Consider the following 21,530-nt stretch of genomic DNA (forward strand, 5'->3'; position numbering starts at 1 on the left):
TCTATAATTACAGCTTACCAAGCATATCACAAACATATTTAAAATACAAAGCAACATTTCAAACTATTTGTTTCTTTATTTGTTTTGTTCTAAAACTTATTAGAACAATGTAATTGCTATAAATTGTATTACTCATCTACCTATCTAATGGTGCTACACTTCTCCAAGAGGGTGACAGAATAAAAATTACACATAATACACTGCAGAAATCCTCATCCAATGAGATGCAAGTCTGTGTTGGTTTCACTAATATGTTACCTTTATGCAAAAATGTTATGTTGGCTGGACAAATAATTTTTAAGTAAAGCTGACACTACACACTTTTTTGTTGAATGAACTAGATTAAATCAAGTTCACATTGTTAAATAATTTTTTTTTAAGTAATCCTAACATGAACAGATTAAGTAAAATTAGCAAAGGTGAAAGTACATTTTTTTGAGTGTGCATGTTCTACAAGCTTGTGGTTTCAGAGGAGTTTGCAGTCAGTGAATACTGTGCAATTATGCCAAGGGATTGCTCTGATCTAGTATTGATGAATTAGATTTATTTTACTATTGTAATGTGCTGTGGATGGCTGTTAAATTGCATCTTTTTGAATGAGCAGCTGGGTTTGATATAGACACTGGAAAGTCCTAATGCATTCAGGCTTGTTTATAATCAAGTCCCATATTATGCATAAAATCTATTTTGGTTACATGATAAATTTTGGATTTCTTCTTGTCATGGGAAGGAAAGACTAAGAACTTTGTTGAATATATTCACAGTATATAGACTTTTATTATTGGTGCAATAAACTTATTTTAAACACAGACATTATTAGGTGAACCCAGTGCTAAATCATGTTATTATTTTGAAAATGGATATGAGCAGGTTGTATATAAAGACGTCGAACTTCTCATTCAAGGCTCACTCATTCATAAGCTAGTTTTAATGTATGCAACAAATTCTTGTGTAAAACATATTTTAATAGAATTTCCATTTTTAAATAATATTGCACAACATTTTATATTCAGAAAATATATTAATAGACATTTTTAAAAAGGTTTCACCTGGAATCATTTTATAATTATTTTAGTTATTTTTACTGTTACTGTTATCATTATTATTATTTTATGTATGTATGTATATGTTATTATGTTGGTTGTGTTTTGTAATGAAATGATATTGTAATCATAATACTGTTTATTTCACCATGAATAAAGCCATTGGTGCCGATATGGCATTAAATAATAAATACACACTTTCTGTAAACAGATTATTATTATTTCAGCAAATAAATCCAAAATCAGACAACCTCTAATTTGTTGTATTGAAATATTAGAAGATAATCCAGTTTTTTAATACAGTATATTGATTAAAACACGCATTGAATATTCAGCAGTTGAATGTGTGCTGCAGCCGGTTTATTTATATTTATAATTTATATTATTCCTTACACATTCTCATCTGTTTTTGGTTTGTTCAGTTCAAATTGGCTATTTCTAATAAAAGCAGTGTGATTTAAGTCTCAAATGGTGACTTGGACAAATGTCAAGAGGTTAGAGGTCATTAGCATGTTGTGGGCAAAGGTCAAGAGGTTAGAGGTCATTAGCATGTTGTGGGCAAAGGTCAAGAGGTTAGAGGTCATTAGCATGTTGTGGGCAAATGTCAAGAGGTTAGAGGTCATTAGCATGTTTTGGGCAAATGTCAAGAGGTTAGAGGTCATTAGCATGTTGTGGGCAAAGGTCAAGAGGTTAGAGATCATCAGCATGTTGTGGGCAAATGTCAAGAGGTTAGAGGTCATTAGCATGTTTTGGGCAAAGGTCAAGAGGTTAGAGGTCATCAGCATGTTGTGGACAAATGTCAAGAGGTTAGAGGTCATTAGCATGTTGTGGGCAAAGGTCAAGAGGTTAGAGGTCATTAGCATGTTGTGGGCAAAGGTCAAGAGGTTAGAGGTCATCAGCATGTTGTGGGCAAATGTCAAGAGGTTAGAGGTCATCAGCTTGTTGTGGGCAAAGGTCACAGAGGAAGTGACGGTGGATCTTGGACATACTGCTATTTGAGTAAGACTCTCTTCTGTACTGACCTCGTGACATGAAAACAGCCACTGAATGCTCATTCCTGTCTAGACAAGGTTGTTTTTTGATTCTGTTACTGGCTGACTCTTGATTTCATAATATAATGTGTTTCCAGAACGATGCTATCTCTATGAATCTGTGAATCAAAGCATTCACAGACCGAAGTGATGAAAGAGGGCTCTCATGATTTCTAACATTTCAATTATAGATCTGAACGAAACCTGGATGTGTGATTGCAGTCTTGAAACACAGAAAGATGCATAATGTTAATATCTCATGTCCTTTATGTATTTTAATTCATAGTTTGAGAATAACAAGGTCAGAATTGATACTCTCCGAACCTTCAACTAGTTAGTTTGTCTTTAACTTGAACTGCAATATTTCATGGTTTGAATGTAAGTTGCTTGTGCTATTGGAAAACAAACAGAGCAGCTTGGATTTATGTGGCTTATGACAATTTACTTCTGAGTGTAATTTACCATCAGGGAGCCAGATTCATAAAAATCCTTTACAAATAAATTCTTAGAACAAAGTGCACTTCATGAAAAATTCCGCAAGTTCTCTGTTATTTTCTTTAGAACATCTTATGTTTAGATGAAAATGTCTGATTGTATGACAGTTTTGGCAAAAAATCAACCTAATAAACAATCAAAGAAGATGCTTACGTGAAGGGGGACAATGTCTTGTATAAACAGGCTAAATACACATTGGAAAAGGAGATCAAAGTGGCAAAGAGGAATTATTCTGAAAAAATAAGGACTCAGTTCACTTCCAACGACTCCGCATCAGTGTGGAAAAGTCTAAAGAACATCACCAATTACAAGACACCACCCCCAGCACCGTAGAGAATCAACGACTGGCAGACGATCTGAACGAGTTTTACTGCAGGTTTGAAAGAACACCCATCACCTGCCCTGAACGCCTCCCCACAAAACCATTCACACCCTTCACAACTCCTGCAACCAGCCCTGAATGCCTCTCCAAACAACTGTTCACACCATTAACAGCTCCTGCAACCCATCCTGAACACCTCTCCAATCAAGCACTCTCACCATTCTCACCTCCTGCATCCCCCCTCTCCCCCACACCTGCAATTCAGATCAGCGAGGATGCGGTGCGCCAGGTCTTCCGGAAGCAGAAAAGGAAAAAAGCACCAGGCCCAGATTGTGTTACACCAGCCTGTCTGAAATCCTGTGCTGACCAGCTGGCCCCCATCTTCACACAGATCTTCAACAGATCGCTGGAGCTGTGCGAAGTCCCTTCATGCCTCAAACGTTCCACCATCATCCCCATCCCTAAGAAACCCAAAATTACAGGACTAAATGACTACAGGCCTGTGGCTCTAACGTCTGTAGTCATGAAGTCATTTGAAAAACTGGTGCTGGCCCACCTGAAGGACATCACTGGGCCCTTGCTGGATCCTCTTCAGTTTGCCTACAGAGCAAACAGGTCTGTGGACGATGCAGTAAACATTGGACTGCATTATGTTCTGCAACACCTAGACAGACCGGGGACTTATGTGAGGATCCTGTTTGTGGACTTCAGCTCGGCCTTCAACACGATCATCCCAAACCTCCTCCTGCCCAAACTAAATCAGCTCTCCGTGCCCACCTCCGTCTGTCAGTGGATCAACAGCTTCCTGACAGACAGGCAGCAGCTAGTGAGGCTGGGAAAATACACATCCAGCACCCGTACAATCAGCACCGGAGCTCCAAAGGGCTGTGTTCTCTCCCCACTGCTCTTCTCCCTGTACACCAACGATTGCACTTCTAAGGACCCCTCTGTCAAGCTCCTGAAGTTTGCAGATGACACCACACTCATCGGCCTCATTCAGGACGGTGACGAGTCTGCTTACAGACAGGAGGTAAAAGAGCTGGCTGTCTGGTGCACTCTCAACAACCTGGAGCTTAACACGCTCAAAACAGTGGAGATGATCGTGGACTTCAGGAGAAACCCCCCTGCACTCCCCCCACTCACCATCATGAACAGCACTGTGACTGCAGTGGAGTCATTCAGGTTCCTGGGCACCACTATCTCTCAGGACCTGAAGTGGGACATTCACATTGACTCCATCGTAAAAAAGGCCCAGCAGAGGTTGTACTTCCTTCGCCAGCTGAGGAAGTTTAACCTGCCACAGGAGCTGCTGAAACAGTTCTACTCCACCATCATTGAATCCATCCTCTGCACTTCAGTAACTGTCTGGTTCAGCTCAGCTTCTAAATCTGACCTCAGAAGACTACAGAGGGTAGTCCGGACTGCTGAGCGAATCATCGGTACAACCCTCCCTTCTATTCAAGAACTGTACTTATCCAGAGTGAGAAAAAGGGCTGTCAAAATCACTCTGGACCCCTCACATCCAGCACACTCCCTCTTTGAACTGTTGCCATCTGGTCGACGCTACAGAGCACTGAGCACTAGAACGACCAGACACAGGACCAGTTTCTTCCCTCAGGCAATTCATCTTATGAACAGCTGACAATAATGGCGAACACACTACACTTTATATTTATATACACACACACTTATTTATCTAACACACATACTTAGTATACACTTAAATTTTGCACACAATATATATGTACATACATAACTTCACTTTGTAATATACCTGCCTACAATTGTCATTTGTATATTGTCATTCACTGTCTACATATTTGTATTTTTTATTCTTTTATTATGTGTTTTATGTTCTGTCGCTGTCATTCTGTTGTACTGCGGAGCTTCTGTCACGAAAACAAATTCCTCGTATGTGTAAACATACCTGGCAATAAAGCTCATTCTGATTCTGATTCTGATCTGCAGTTTATGTAATAATCAAAATGGCTTGCAAACAAGCCTGTTTAAGATGGAGCGGCTTGTTTTATTCATTTACACTCTGTCCTTGTACTCCGAATGCATCCTGTACATTATATTAGTGTCAGTGGACGCTCTTATAATACTGCAAAAAATCATAATTTATTTATAATAAAAAAAATGCTATTTGACTCTTGATTGGTGAGTATACAGTACTTTCATAAGTTGCTGTTTTGTTGGTTTGATTGCTTCTATTGTCCTCATTTGTAAATCACGTTGGATAAATGCATCTGCTAAATGATTGCGTGTCTTCAGAGTGCTCCTGAGCACATATAATATGTATTACATGTAGTTAGTGTTATGTTGCAATGCTTAATATTTGATTCAATAAACATATATCTTCAGACATATAAACGTATATCTTGGAACAATATATATATTGTTCCATATTGATATCAACATGCAGAGAATGAAAATATATTCCATTTGTTGTTAAACATGAATTGCATTAAATATTGCATTGCATTAGGGTTTCCTTAACTGGGATTTGTAAGTTTAACGAAAAGCTTATAATTAATTAAATCATAAAAATGTCAAATTAAAATTAAATGCTTTAAAACAAGCTAAAATTAAACGCTTACTAAAAAAAAGATAAAGCATTTATTTGTTTTCCTGCATGTCATGTGACCATTAACCAATGAAAGAGAACCGAGAACATGCAAATGTGTTGCTTAATTATTCATTTATTACATTAAAATCTCAGGGGTACTTCAAATAAATATACGGTGAAAGATGTTCTTATGACAAAAAAATAATAATAATAAATGTAAATAAAAAATAATGTGAATTTCAGTTTAAAGGCAAAGCCTTCCAAAGACAAAGTAATAACCCACTGAGTGATAAATCAAATAAAAATGAATGTGTTGATCAGTGTTTGATGCGATGTTGAAATGTTCAGAGAACACTTTATTAAACTGAAATGATTTTGGTAAATCCAGTGTTTCGAATGCTGTGGCGTTTCATTTTTCTGTGTAATTAAAGCCACCTGACTACGTCTGACTGATCTCTGTGTGAAACTAAAAGAGCTCCTGAAGATATATAGAAGTAATGAGCTATATATAATATTTAAAGACTAGTGAGAAACCATAAATTACAAATCATTTATTGCTATTGTGTGAATAGTATTTAATCAATAAAAAGTAACTATAATCTGATTGAGTATTTTAAAGTTTATTATAATAAAAATAAAAGTATACTTAATTTTTAGAATCTGATTATGTAAGAATACATGTGATCAGTAAATAGCAATTAAGATTAAGAATAATTATATTTTGTGAAACCAATCCCAAATGCGAAAATATCTCCAGAACACCATTTGGCAACACAAATTGTGTAATGCCCCTCACATTAAACTACAGACGCCAAAATATTAGGCACAGAATGATAATGCTTCCTCACAGTTATTATGACAGGAGCTGTTTCACTGAAGGACTGAGGCTGGCCGTTATTTGAGTGACACGGTGACCTGCGCGGACACAAATATGCAAGAAAAAGCAGCTAGATAATTCCATTGTCACATGGGACAAAATATATTTTAATAAGAATGCAAAATGCAGTTTCAGTCCCAGTGAACAAGCTCAGCTCATCCGCTGTCAGTTTTGGACTCCGGCTGTTCTCGAATCAGATGATTCCCAGGCGACTTTAACCATTAAACTGCTGTGCATTATGCATGTTTTGGATTTATTAGGATGTTTGTTTCTGGCTGAATTTAGATTGCCTTCTCCAAGACGTTTACCATGCTGATGGAAAGCCTTCTGTGGCTCTATGCTCACAAGACTGTTTCATGGAGATACCTCAGTCACCTTAACATCCAGACGCAGCTAAGCCTGTATTGTCTTCTTAACAGGTGCCGTCACCAGGAGATTGAGCGTCTGCTGAACACATGATGTTCAAGGACTACAGATCTGCTCGAGCTGTAGGTGAGTTGATATGCGTTCTTCTGTCCCTTTAAGCTTCTCATTCACAGGCAGAGTGTAGATCTCACGGCAGAGAAAGCATTTGTTGGCCAGATCTCTGCTGCACACCTGATAAGGCTGTCAATGTGTCCCCACGAGAGGCTGCTTCTCAATAATAAGAGCTTTCTTTGGCATTTATTCTGTCACGGACAGGTGGAAACGTCTGCTGGATCGCCTCCATCGCTTTTCGCTTCTAGTTTGCGCTTTCTAAATGAGAGGAAGTCTAGATTGCAATCTTTTTATCAAGTTGTGAGAGATGAAGGTTGTAAGGTGAAGCTGATGCTGCTTCACATGGGTTTTGCGAGCTAAGAGGAAAGTATAGGGTCTAGTCTGATATTAGAGCGTATTAAATAGCCCAAATGTGTATGCCAGTGGAAGACTAGTGCATTTTTAGATTAGAAATCACAAAAGCAGGGTTTCTGTATGAAATGTGTAAACTCATGTCTTGTGTAAACTCTATCTTTTAAAAGATTTTTCTGTAAGGTTTTGTGTTAAACTGATGCTAAATGCTAAATACTTTCCAAACCATCTTAACTGGGTTTTGACATCTGACATTCAGCGTGACAGACAGGTCTTCAATCGCACAGCGGAGTGAGTGTTAGAAATCACATCCTGACAGGAGGATTGAGCCAAAGGCTTTAATTCCTCTAAGGTGTGTGGAAGATGAGCGTGTCCTCTCTTATTAGGCTCTGTGTGGGCCGTGCCGGTCGGCTGGTTTCTGTTGAATCACACGACTGTCCTCCACACAACTGTATGGGGCAGAGTGCTTCATTTACAATACGTTCCTCTCATCTAGCCCAGTGCACAGCAACAGAGCTGACTGATGACTTCCTCTTTCCACAATCAGGGACCGCCGATCCGGGAGTGCTTTTAGTGCTCGCTCATAAGGTAATGGCAACCGAATGCCAGTCACAAAAAGAGAACTGACAGCACAGACTGAAATCTGACACAATCTCAATTATATTTATTGCACGTACTGTGAACATTCTGCTTCGTGTTATTGCATATGTAACCCCTAGGGGGCCTTGTCAAACCAGTCAACCAACAATCTAAATTTTATATATTCACAAGCAGGCTATCCCAATAAAGGGAAATAAAAGGAGAGAGAGGGACTGGAGTATTATAAAAATAGAAACAGTTTATTTTATTTTTCTCCAGTTAGACACACTTAAAATAACAAACATTAGGCCTCTGGTCAACAAATTCAGGGACAGGGACAACAAAGTGCAAAATCAAAATGTGTAAATGAATAACAAAAATCAGCAAAACTCAATCAACAAATACAGAATAAATAAGGCACATCACAAATCATATGCACAGAAAACAAAATAAATTTACACTCAGCAAACCAGTGACCACACAACAAAATTGTTATTCCCCGTCCCAGGATATTGCACCAACCCAATGGCCCAAGATACAAACATAAAACATACAGCAACACACACAGATGAAGACTAATGAGCAACACAGTGGGCCTTCCTCCCACACACACACACACACACACACACACACACACACACACACACACACACACACAACTGAATACTAAAAACAGGGCACAGGAAAAACAGTGGCCAAGATGGCATATGACGGTCCTCCTGTATGGACACAGACCGCAGCGTCGAACCAAGAGCTTGTTTAGTTGTAATACTGTAGCAATCGCCTTATTCCGTCTGGTTTTTACTCATACATTCCCAGGCCAATCTATAATACAGACATGACGAGTCAACACAATTACACACATATAAACAAGCGCTCCGTAACACAGATGTAAACACGTGAGGGAAAAAAAAAAGGAAGCCAGTGAACTTACATTCTCAGCACAACAAACAGCACTCGGCAAACTTGTAGTGGTCATACTCTAAATCAGCGACTAATATAGACAAACCACGAATCAATGAAAGTTCATTACGACCAATGCCTACAGAAAAAATGGAACGCTGCTCATAAGTAAAAGCAGAAAACTTACATTTTCATTGAAACACGCAGACACAATCCGTAGCCGGTGAGGGCTCGTGAAGACGGAGCTAGATGTAACCACGGCACTGAATAACCCACAAACACCAAGTCGAGATCAACTCGTACAACCAACCAAGAGTCCAAGGAACCAAGAATCTATAGTAAAACACTAATCAGAGAAACCGCCAGCTTGCTACATTTAAAGGTGCAACGCCAAACGCCCACCACCTGATTCAATCAAGGCGCAATTCCCGCTGCCTACGCCCTACCCGCTACACATATCATCATAATATTTAATAAAAATTTCTTCAAAATCCATATGGGCTGATGGATATTGTTAGCCAATAGCTAAATACCTATTTATGCGATCTTTGATCCATTTGACTCCTTTTAATCAGTTCTGGATGAACAAAAGTCCTTTTCAGTCAAAGTCAGCTTTGCATCGCATAAATACAATTAATTAGTTATTTTAAATTGTAATAATATTCCACAATATTGCTGTATTTTTGGTCAAATAAATGCAGCCTTTTTGAGCATAAGAAACCTCTTTAAAAATGAATAAATAAATGAATAAACTTGCTGACCCCAAACTTTTGAACAATAGTGTAACTTCTGTGTAACTAAATTATTTTTGACAGTCTTTCACCTCGGTGCCAGTGCGAACGCTTCTGAACTTTGTCTTTCACACCAATATATTACTAATTCAGCGAGGTTGCCTGTAAGCCGAATGCACATACTGTGGCTCAGCTTTCTGCTCTCGCAGCTCTGTTGCTTTATTATAAATGGACATTTTGCTATTGCCTTATACTTAAATAATGGAGATGCCAGAGGCTGAAGAGTTCAACTTCACACCGAGTTAATTGGTTTTGTGTGAAGAGTTGCAGGACTCGTGTTGGCTGTGAGGTGAAGGGTGCTGAAGGTGAAACGCCTGCATCAATCAGTCACCATAATGAATCTGGAGGTCTCACTGAACTGTCTGTGTCATACAACACAAGCACAACAATTACACATTTTAGATTTGGTTTGCATTATTCTGTTGCATGTTTGAAGGCCTGCCTTCTTTGCCTTCAAATTAAATTTACTCCGCTTCCGTCCATCCAGATTTAGGTGACTGACTTTCTTCAGCAGAACAGTAAAGAAGATTTTTAGCTGAAACTGTGGTCTTTGGTGATTCATAAAATAAAAGTCTTGAGAATTAAAAAGGCATATCAAGAAACACAAAATTAGTGGCTCCTGACGATATATCGAGGTCTTATGAAGAGAAACTATCAGTATGTGCAAGAAACTGAACTTATTTACAATATTATTAACCGTAACCCAGAGATTCAGAGAACAGGACAATATGATTATTTTCTGTGAAATGGTCCTTTCGGACAGTTCGTTTCAATGAACTGGTTCAATTCACTAGTTCATTTTATGTAATCATCCAGTGATGCCACGTTTACGCAATTCAATTATTAAAGCACCTAATAATGAGATGTAATGTGGATGTTTTACGTGTCTAAAGCAGTGACTGTTGGAGGAATTGAAGCACCGAATGATTCATTGATCACAGGATCATATATGACTCTATTTTGGCTCATTTCCAGTTGGAGTTACTGCCAGGCATCTGTAAGTGAGTTTTGGTTGAGTAACTTGTAGATCTGTGCTCCTTCTTTTAAATCTTCTTTAATTTGTCATTTGTAATATTTTAATTTGGTCTAATGAAATGTGTTTATGTGGTTTGCGGCTAAAAAAAAACATTATTTTCCACATACTGTACATTATTGTTTCTGAATGTGATGCATTATAACACAATCAGTGTTTTCCTATGTTAAGATTTTTTTTCCCCCTGCCGATACGCAAGTGATATTGCAAGCGAGATGCCGACGCAAATAGTATATCAATCGTAAATAAATAAATCAGTCCATCAGTCCATGCAATCCCTGGGAATCAAACCCATGACCTTGGCGTTGTAGTGTCACGCTTCACTGTTGGAGCTGCTTGAATGCCTGATTGCCTGTATTTTGTATGCTTTCTATGCAGTAAATTGTTCTGAACATAGTTGAAATTCTCTCTTTGTCTGATTTTCAAGGCCTTCAGGATTTATATTTAGGTGCACCGCTCTTGTGATAGGAGTTGGGCCAAATGATGGGCAGAATTCCAGTTTAGCGCTTGGGATTTTAATTGCATTCGTGACCCAATGATTGAGGCTTTAGCCATTTATTTTTTCTTTATTGCAGCAGATTTTTCCCCAATTTTTTTCTCAGTGAAAGGAAGACATCCTAATGCAAAGAAATGTATGGTTTCCTTTTAATTTGACCAATAAGGCAATATGTTCCAGAACATCGGACCTATAGAAAATTGCATTTTAAGTAATTAGCTCCCATCTAATGGAATTTTTTTTTTTTTGGCCAATAATAATAATAATAAAAAAAAAAAACATTGTTTGAAAGATAAAAAGGAGTATAGTCAGTCCCTCAACTAGGCATGAATTAAATACGAGTGCAGACCAGCTTTTAATCATTCTCTGTGAGGTGAGAGGAAACATTAGACACTGTTTTTATTGTGTTCAAGTTATTAAAACATCAATATGTGTGACTAACCGGTAATGTGTAATAAACAAACAGCTTTCAAAAGACCAGAGGAAACACATCTGTGTCACACAAGTCACATCATTGTGGAGAATCAGGATGAAAATGCTTCTTACTGTATTTGCTGTTTTTCAGCCAAAGGCAAACTGTTCCAGCCGGGGGCATCGCTGGCGTCCATGAGAGAAGAGATCTAGCTCACCTTTGTGAAGGTGAATCATCTGTCAAACACATACAGCTCCATTACCACCAAATAAATGATAGCCACAGATGTGAACGGGGCAGGATGGTTACATCTTCTTTGCTGTCCCTTTCCTAAAGTTTGAATTTTAACAGAAATGCTGGATGCTATCAAATTATTAGTGTTAATTGTACCTGTTGGCTGTTTAATATTTGATGTAGTACGCTGAAATTTGAAGGAAAATGTCTCTTCGGTTTGAGTAAATGAAAGGAAAGTGCACTGCTCAAATAGACTTTGATTGCTCTTTTATTGGGTTGATTTACAGATAAGAGCCGTGACATGCAAGAAAGCTCTTATGTAGAACCCTCTCTTTAAAGAACTGTTGTTTTTCACTTAAGCTTCATAACATTATAGTAACATATCAAAGTCCAGGATTCCAGTGCTTTTAATGTGTCACTTTGAAGCTGTGATGTGTAATTGCCTCGCAGCACTAATGACTCCGGCGCAGCTTTGGGATATTTCTACTCCACCAAAACAGCACCATGCACATTTATTTCCCTAATTGCATGAAAACTGTTTAAAATGAGTGCCAAAAAACTTAAAAATGCTCACTTTACCTCTGAAAAATCTTCTTGGCAGCTGTTTGTATCCCCTTCGGCTTTTGGATATTCAGAGCTAATTATTAAAATAAGCTAAATAAACAGTTAATAATGAATATGACAATGTTTGCATCCATGCACATCAAAAGAATTCAAGGAAACCGGCTGATGCCAAAAATGATTCCTTGGGAATAAGGCGACTTTGTATTAGGAGACAAAGTGGCAATGTGCCAAAACAAGCTAATTATATTTGCATCTAACTTCTAAGTATATAAATAGACTCCTGAGCAGTACACTTGATCTACTGTAGATATTCCAACCCCATTATTTACATTCTAGAATTCGCTTCAGTATGCTAATGCACACAAATTCTATAAAGTTTTGATATTCTCTTTCCCCCTGAGGATGTTGGTCTGCAGCGTTCATCAGGTTTGAGATAAACACAGCAGCTGTAGCAGGCTGCGGTTTCCACCCACACTCTTATCATGCTTTTATGAGACCGTTGTAATGTCAAATGCTGTGCTCACAACACTGCTCTCCTAACCACGAAGCATGGTAGAACTGTGAATTCCTGCCGAATGTGTTAAGACCTCTGTTAAATGTTCTTAGCTCAGAAAGTAACCCTGACTATGCCACGCAGCTCTGGCCAGAGATATTGAGCTGTAAACATAGAGGTGTTAAAGTTCATCTGGGATTCTAGCAAGCCAAAGGATTATTTAACCCTTGTACATCAATTTAATAAAAGTTACACAGAGAGGTCTTTAGAGGAGAAAAAAAAAAAAAAAAAAGGCCAGTTACAAAAAACTGCCATAAAATATAATAATAATAATTTTGAAACCTCAAAAAAGATTGCATGATTTTATGTGTAATTGACTGAGATTAAATATAACGTTTTTAATGGGTTTCAGTGGGGGTTATTTTTGTCCATGCGGTCCTAATTATGTTGTGTATCTAGTAGCATAACCTATGAAAGGAAATGAGGGTGAAATAATAAAATTCTAATAAAAATACACACTTCTGCCAAATTTTATGCTGTTTGCACCTAAATTGTTCTGAGAAAATTGAAAATCATATTCAAGAATAGCAGCTCAGGTGTTATTCAGATCACATGTTCCAGTTGCGAACATTGTTTAGTGGTCATTTTGTCATTATAATGTTTTTCCCCCAAAAAGGGGGAGGGGGAGTAAAAGAAAAGCTGGTCAAATTTGAAGATATGGCTCACCAAAAATGAAAATTCTGTCTTTATATGTTTTGGTATCCCTTTACATTCTAATGAAATGTGCTTCCTTTAAATCCTGGATATGCATTTGTTCTGACAGAACAGCAGATTAGTTTAGCAGTTGTAGTTTGTAGTTTAAATGGCAATTAACCTTTGTTGCTCTGCTCCCTCTACTGGTACACATCCTCACACAACCAATTTACTGTAGATGCACTTTACAGTGTTAAAAAACGCATACATACAGTCGGCATCTAGTCATAGCTGGGGGCGTGGCGAGGGCGGAGTCGGCGTGGGGGAAAACACTGCGAACATCGTGTGTATCTCAATGACAAAAATGCACATATTGAGCGCTCATTCCCAGAGACGTGTAGAACAATTTTAGTCTCTTTTAACTTTAATATTCATATACAAAAGTCCATATCAATATTTGATTCATTTTACAGCCCTAACATAGATGTATTCATTCAAAAATAGCCAAATTCCGTGACGTTCTGCTTTATATAGCAAGTTCTATTTTTGACTGGATTCTGCGATTCAATCGTTTCGCAAACAAAGACGGGGTGAATTTATAAATGAAATTGTAAAAGGTCTGACACAAAACTAAGTTGTCCACATGCTTTTTTAATTGTGTAAACGGGTTTATATTCGACACTAGGCGTAGGCTAACGTTACATAGTTTTGCTTTAAGGTAGAATGATAAGGCTAATTATATATACATGCCACTTTCTGAAACAACCTTACACAGTTTTGATAGCGTTAATAATGAACAACGTAGCCTGCCTGTGATGCATGCCGACTGCACACATACACATGCTTAGTCTTGGGATTCCACAACTTCTCTTGATCATCCTCACAACTTATTGCTTGTAGCCATTTGGTCATCCTATCCAGTTCTGTATGTTTTTTAGTAAGGATGTAGAACTTCATAATTTGTTAGTTTATTGGAGGTAAAGAAAACGATACAACAACTCTTCGGCATGATTGTCCCGTGTATTTCAATTCGCGCCAAAGCAATAGTGATGGCCGATTCGTGAACGAATCGTTAAATTTAACCGGTTCTTCTTAGTGAACCGGTTGAACCAGTTCACCAAATCGAACTGAATCGTTTGAAACGGTTCACGTCTCCAATAAGCATAAATCCACAAATTACTTAAGCTGTTAACTTTTTTAACGTGACTGATACTCCCTCTGAGTCAGAATAAACCAATATCCCGGGGTAATCCATTTACTCAAACAGTACACTGAATGAAATGCTGTGAAGACCGAACTGAAGATGAACACTGAGCCGAGCCAGATAATGAACAAACACGCCCACTGCTGGAGCAGTTCTCGTTCTCGAGTCAAGAAAATCTAACCTGCACCTGCTCTTTTACTGCACTGGTCACAGTACTTTACATACATGTATTGCACTACTCATATTTTGCACAGACTGCACATGGTTAAATCCATTACACTATAAACTGTCTAAAGCTGTTACTGTACAAGCACAGTAAACTATTCTACAAAAAATATAATTGCACTACTGTTATTTTGCATCTAATTGTTAAACAATACTTTTGCACACTCATTCAACTGTATTTATTACCACTGTTCTCAAGTTCCTGCTATTCATAATGTATATATAATCCTTCTTTGTTCTGTTCATAATGTACATACAATCCCTACATTACATTCATATTTATATTCTGTATATACTCTGATCAATATTGTATATAGCAACTCCACTGTACATTCTGTATATCATAAGCTTTACTTACTCTGCACTTTTATGTATATATAACACTATATTCTTGCACTTCTGGTTAGATGCTAACTGCATTTCATTAGCTCTGTACTTGTACTCTGCATAATGACAATAAAGTTGAATCTAATCTAATCTAAGAACCGGTCGCTTCGGTTTTCGGATCACCAGTACACTCAACCGAGAATCGTTTCTGTCGGACGCGTCCGATTTGAGAACCGATGAGCTGATTCTCGTTCTCGAGTCAAGAACCGGTTGCTTCGGTTTTCGGATCATCAGTACACTCAACCGAGAATCGTTTCTGTCGGACGCGTCCGAATTGAGAACCGATGAACTGATGATACTGCGCATGCGTGTAATTTTGTAAGTATTTTGTTAAACATCGGAAAGTGTGATAAAATAACTATATTTTATTTTGATTTTTTTTTTTTTTTTTTTTTAATGTTTCCAATCTGTATATTGTATATAATGTATAGGTCAAATGGGTTTTCAGGGAAGTTGGACAATAATTAAGACTCTTAAGACTCTTATGTTTAATAGGAATAAGGGATGATTTATGAGATATCTGTACTGTATTTGTAGTTAATGATGACACATTCACAAATTGAGTTTGTAGAACATGAACACGAGTAGAGCAGCTGATGACACTGAACTGCAGCATGTGCTGGTTAGAGCGATTCTCGTTCTCGAGTCAAGAACCGGTTGCATCGGTTTTCGGATCATCAGTACACTCAACCGAGAATCGTTTCTGTCGGACGCGTCCGAATTGAGAACCGATGAACTGATGATACTGCGCATGCGCGATTCAGCGTGAAGCCAACTGACTCACAGCATGTCTGAACCGAAGTGATTCTTTTGGTGATTGATTCTGATTCTGTAGTAATGTTTTGAGCGCGGGTATTTCGAGGGCTTGGATGAAGGGTAATCTGGCGAAACGTAAGCTCATTTAATAACAAATACATCGCAATGGATTATGTTTAGTAAGTGGATCATGGTTTCTGCGCTGATGACACCTAATTTATTTACTTTATATCTTCAAGACTTAAATCCTCATATGCACATTATTGCTGTTACTGTATTTAGGTGTTGTTGCAAAACTCAAATGTAAACTTCATGATTATGAGGTTTTAATTGACTAAAGTTATGATTACTGACTTTATATATTTGAATGTTTGATAGACGTGACGCCATTACGTCATCGCCAATGACGTCATTACGTCGAGCGTGAAAGAACCGATGAACCGGTTTTTTCAACCGGTTTATTGAATCGAACCGTACGAAAGAACCGGTTCGCGGAAAAGAATCGAACTTCCCATCACTACAAAGCAATGTTTTCCCCCACAGGCTAAATTCACATGACGTGACGGGGCGTTCTCGGGGGCGTTCCCAGACCAACCGTCAGTATCTATAGGATGCCTTATTATTTATACACAAACATGTGTTATTGCATGTAGGCTATTTTACCATGGCAACTAGTTTTCTGCAAAATATGTGTGTGTGTGTGTGTGTGTATATACACACACATACACACACAAACGCGCAGGTATTTTAGCAGGGCAGTAAGTATGACAACAAACTGTTAGAAGAAAGGGATCATTGGGGTTCTATATAGAACCATATGGGTTCTTTACTCAACTCCAAAGAACCTTTTATGCTAAAAAGGTTATATAATGACAAGAAAGATCCCTTTTGGCTCGAAGGGTTTATATCTTGAATTTTGTGATTATTTACATGCATTCATAAATGCATTTGAATACACCGAATAATGCAGTGAAAGAACGCACTCAAAATGCACACGCGCACTAGTATGACTTCATCATGTAACTTTACATTAGCCTAAATGCATGCAATTTTTAGTCACAATTTGTTTAGTTTTTGAATATACTTGATACTGTTAAAAGGCACATCATTAAAACAAAAAATAGGAGTTCACATTTCACACCTAAACAAGCGTGGAAAACGTAATTATAACTAGCTACTTAATTATTTAAAAATGCCTATCCATATACAGCTATGATTTGCGAACCCCAAAATGACTCAAATGATTCGCGATCCCGCTACGAACTCCCGAACCTACTCAAATGATTCGCGATCCCCAAATTGACTCAAATGATTCGCGATCCCGCTACGAACTCCCGAACTGCTTCAATTGATTCGCGATCCCCAAATTGACTCAAATGATTCGCGATCCCGCTACGAACTCCCGAACTGCTTCAATTGATTCGCGATCCCCAAATTGACTCAAATGATTCGCGATCCCGCTACGAACTCCCGAACGTATTCAAATGATTCGCGATCCCCAAATTGACTCAAATGATTCGCGATCCCGCTCCGAACTCCCGAACTGACTCAAATGATTCGCGATCCCCAAATTGACTCAAATGATTCGCGATCCCGCTCTGAACTCCCGAACTGACTCAAATGATTTGCGATCCCAATACACATAATGCTATAAAAGTGTGCACATAGAGAGAAATAAACAGCAGATGTTCATGTTAACAACTTCTTTAACTTGAGCAAACCCTGCTAATACACATACATTTGTTAATAAAGTAAATAAAACGAAAACATGAATGTTTTAATGCTACTGAATAAAAATAAACGATCCACTGTAAAGTCTCTGCTCATCATGACAGGACCTGGATCAGTGAGCTGCGTCTTGGGCCTATGACGTCACTTCCATGCAGGCATGTTGTACACGCCCCCGTCCATTGACATGCAAAATAAAAGCAGCATTGCAAATAAATTAATAGATATGACCATGGAAAATATGTATTGCAAAATCATTGCTTTCGCGCGGTTTCATTTGTTTTGCAATTATTATTATTTTTTTGTTGCAAAAAGCAAATTTATTTTCCTCAATACTTTAAATAAAATGTTTTAAATTTGTTTTTGTTTTATTGTTTTGTATATTTTAAACAAGGTAAATCTGATTTATTAAAATAAAAAGTCACATACATGTATTTTTCTGGGCTAAGCCCCGGATCTCCACTCACCCTAGAACCACCCCTGAGTAAATACAAATAATACCAGGTCATAATAACTTATAAACTTGTCGGCGTTTTAAAGCCTCGATAGACACATTTCACCTTGCATGTCAGTCACCGACAGCGATAAAACTGCGCGTTTTTTGAATGGGTTTCTGCGCACAGCAAATCAATGTGAGTAACGGTCGACTGCTTTCAAACGAGTCAACCGTCAATAACTGACAATCCACGCGCGCAAGACGTCGTTCGCGTTGAGGGTGAATAAAAAAAGCGTAGTGGTTTCGTCGCATCGCGGACTGTGTAGTCGTTATGTTGAGCGTGGATCAGGTTCCTCTCCCCCTCTCTCTCTCTCTCTCTCTCTCTCTCTTTCTCTGTGCTCTGCTCACTTTATAAGCGCAGCGGACCCACAGACCCCAGCAGCAAAGCTCCTAGCGCGGAATAACGGAATAAACGTGCACCATCAGAGCTCTACGGGACTTTAACTGGCGTCTTTTTCAACCCAATCCTCAGGACGATGTTCCTTGTGCAGTACACAGGTAAGCTGTCTTCAGTTTAACTTTATTTGATAGATTAGAGACATTAAATGTGGTCAGTCCCGTGTACGAGGTATATAGTGCAGAATAGGGAGCCGCCCGTTAAGAACGGACACACGGGTAGAAAAATGAATGAAACTCCGATAAGAATCAGCATAGCATACGGAACACACCGGGGTTCCCTCACGAATCACTTTAGTGACTGGAATACCATTGCGCTTCACTTTGAATACACATCTTATCGACGTTTCGCCGTTATATCAGCCGGGTCTTAATACCTAGTGAGCTGTCTACAAAGACAACACGGGCGCGTGCAGCCTTTGAGAGAGCCATAGACGCGAGTTTACTCGGACTGCCCCACAAATGCTGTTTAGATTAGCATTGGGTGAGATTGAGACACATTGAGTCCTCCAGTGACATTAGAGCGCAGTCACTGACAGCTCCAGTGATTAAAACTGTTATGCTCCCGTTATAATGAGATTATAATGACATTGCAATTAACTATATTTGCTCGCCTGTGTTCCTGCGTGTGGTTACTGTTCCCTGCAACATCTTGCCACATGCTCGTGTGATGCATCGAGACATTACTGTGAGAAGTGGAAACCCGATCTACATGTCCACTGGAGTGATTTGCCATATACAAATATTTTGGCTTGATGTTTGCTGACCAGTGTCATTTATTACTTGACTTGTAAGGAATTATTCCAAGTTAGAGCTCAGAATAGCTACTGTAAGTTAAGTTGTCAGTTTCAACGTTACAAAGCATGACTCAAATCTTAGTAGATGTAAAGGTGCTGACAAGATCAATGATTGCACAAGTTAGTCTTGATATGTGAGATAATAAGGAAAAATCATAGACTGAGGGTTGAAGAAACCTTGTTTATTCAAATACTCTTGGGTCCTTGGGTGACACTTTAATGCAATTCAATACAATAATATTAATTAATTTATTAGGTGTCATGAACTTAAGTATATTTTTACAGCATTCACTAATCTTAATGATCAGATATTACAATTGCTAGTTAGTGTTAATGTTAAAATGTTAAATGTGTTCATTAAAAAGATGAACTCTATTCTTACTTTGTTTACTATTGTGTTCACTAATGTTAACAAAGTATACAAACTTTAGCGAGTGTAAAAGTATCCATGCACCATATTTGAAATGATCATAACAAAGAACATTCGGTAAACACTATACAATAAGGTTCAGTTAGTTAATTTTAGTTAATGTATTAACTAACATGAATGAACATTAAACCATACATTTATTACAGTGTTTATTAATCTTTGTTAATGTTGATTAATGAAAAACAGTCGTTCATTTTTCATTTTTAGTTCAGTGTTAATGCACAGTGCATTAACTAATATTAACAAGCACAACTTAGTAAATGTTGACATTACCATGAACTATGATTAATAAATGTTGTAGAAGTATTGCTCATTCTTAGTTCATGTTAATTAAAGTAGTTAACTAATGTTAACCAATGAACCTTATTGTATAGTGGTACCAAACATTCCTAAGCATATTACTTGCATGCAATTTATTATGATGCTTGTGTCCTTGATAGATGTCTTTTTTGTTTGCATGGTGAATACCTTATTATCAGGGAGAGAAGAACAGAAACTATTGTCAATCTATCTTTTTACTCAATGACACAGCAGAGCTTAATTGTCAAAATAATAAAAAATGAATTCATCAATCAAGGGTGCGTGTGATAATATTGTGTGTGGAAAAGATACTAATATATTTATATAGTTAGTTCTCATTTCCTCCCGTATGCCTATTTACTGGGAAAGGCGTCTGGCATTTGTCAGAGTAAACCTATTCACCCTAACCTCAAGTGTGATGGAAAAAGCCTCTTATTGCTCTGTGACAGCCATGAACTTTCTCACACGTAGCTCTTTTGGTGGGTAGGGAGTGGCCATTTAAATGGCACATAATGGATCGTCTCTGGGCTTTCATAAAAGCAGAAGCTGCAAAATGAAAAAAGGGGAGGGCGGCACTGAACAAGTGTAAAATGCATTTGTGACAGAGGTTACTTATGTAAAATGAAGCAAGAAATGGCTTTTTTTTTTTCTTAATTGAAAAAGACTTGAGTGATATAAATAGTTTGTGAACAGATGTCTGTGGTTTGGTGATTCAGTGACTGTCCCATAAGAGTTTCCAAGAGGATTTAATACACAGAAAAAATACTTAATAAATAAATGACAATCCAGCACTGTATAAATCTGATCAACTCTAAAGTACTACAGTAGTTGTGATTGTTCGGTTCAACATCTGTGATTAAAATGCCACAAGTCCTTGTCCAATAGATTGAAATTCTAATAGATTAGAACTGTAATGTACTGGACTCTCAGATTAGTTTCAATGTTAAGAGAAAAGTAAAAGATAAAGCAGCTGAAGGATGATGTTTTCAGAGATTGTATTACAGCACACCGGTTTGTAAACAATTGGGTTAAATGGAGTATTTTTGAAAAGGTGGCCCAGAATTATAGATTGGTCTTTCAAGGATGTTAGAATTGTTTCAGTGTTAAATATGACCATGGACACATAAATAATAGTGCCCCTTCAAACCTGTTGCTTTGTCCAACCAATGTTTGCCATTTATTTTCAACCCTTGTGGGATCTTCGGTCATTTCTGACCAGATCATTTTACATTTGGGATTTTTAAAAGTTGTAGCTTCACCAGAATGGTATGAAACTTGTTGACATCAAAAATGACAGACCACACACCAACACACCACCTATTACACACACACACACACACACACACACACACCTATGAACTGATGTGACTGGAACACTGAAACTATGTAAAATCAAATCAATAATTCAACTAAATAACAGTTAAAGAGTGGACAGCAAGGAAGGGGTT

General features: G+C 37.9%; 1 protein-coding gene and 1 long non-coding RNA gene across 5 annotated transcripts in view; one reads left to right on the top strand and one right to left on the bottom strand.

Annotated features, from left to right (window-relative positions):
- Positions 1–21,530, top strand: part of LOC113057865 (ecto-NOX disulfide-thiol exchanger 2-like) — a 194,728-nt gene that overhangs the window by 36,365 nt on the left and 136,833 nt on the right. For 2 of the 4 annotated variants that reach the window (XM_026225420.1, XM_026225417.1), the window contains exon 2: positions 6,757–6,829. In XM_026225420.1, the coding sequence (XP_026081205.1) occupies positions 6,793–6,829 (37 nt within the window). In that variant the 5' untranslated portion in view covers positions 6,757–6,792. Of the gene's footprint in view, positions 1–6,756; positions 6,830–18,312; positions 18,658–21,530 lie in introns of those variants that run through there. The other 2 variants (XM_026225418.1, XM_026225419.1) reach the window with 2 other exon arrangements.
- Positions 8,377–9,104, bottom strand: LOC113057866 (uncharacterized). Its single transcript, XR_003277893.1, has 3 exons — positions 8,835–9,104; positions 8,679–8,738; positions 8,377–8,569 (listed from the first exon to the last, which is right to left on the bottom strand). It is a non-coding gene; the product is annotated as an uncharacterized LOC113057866 (long non-coding RNA).

Source organism: Carassius auratus, chromosome 39 (genome assembly GCF_003368295.1).
Source record: "Carassius auratus strain Wakin chromosome 39, ASM336829v1, whole genome shotgun sequence".
NCBI lineage: Eukaryota > Metazoa > Chordata > Actinopteri > Cypriniformes > Cyprinidae > Carassius > Carassius auratus.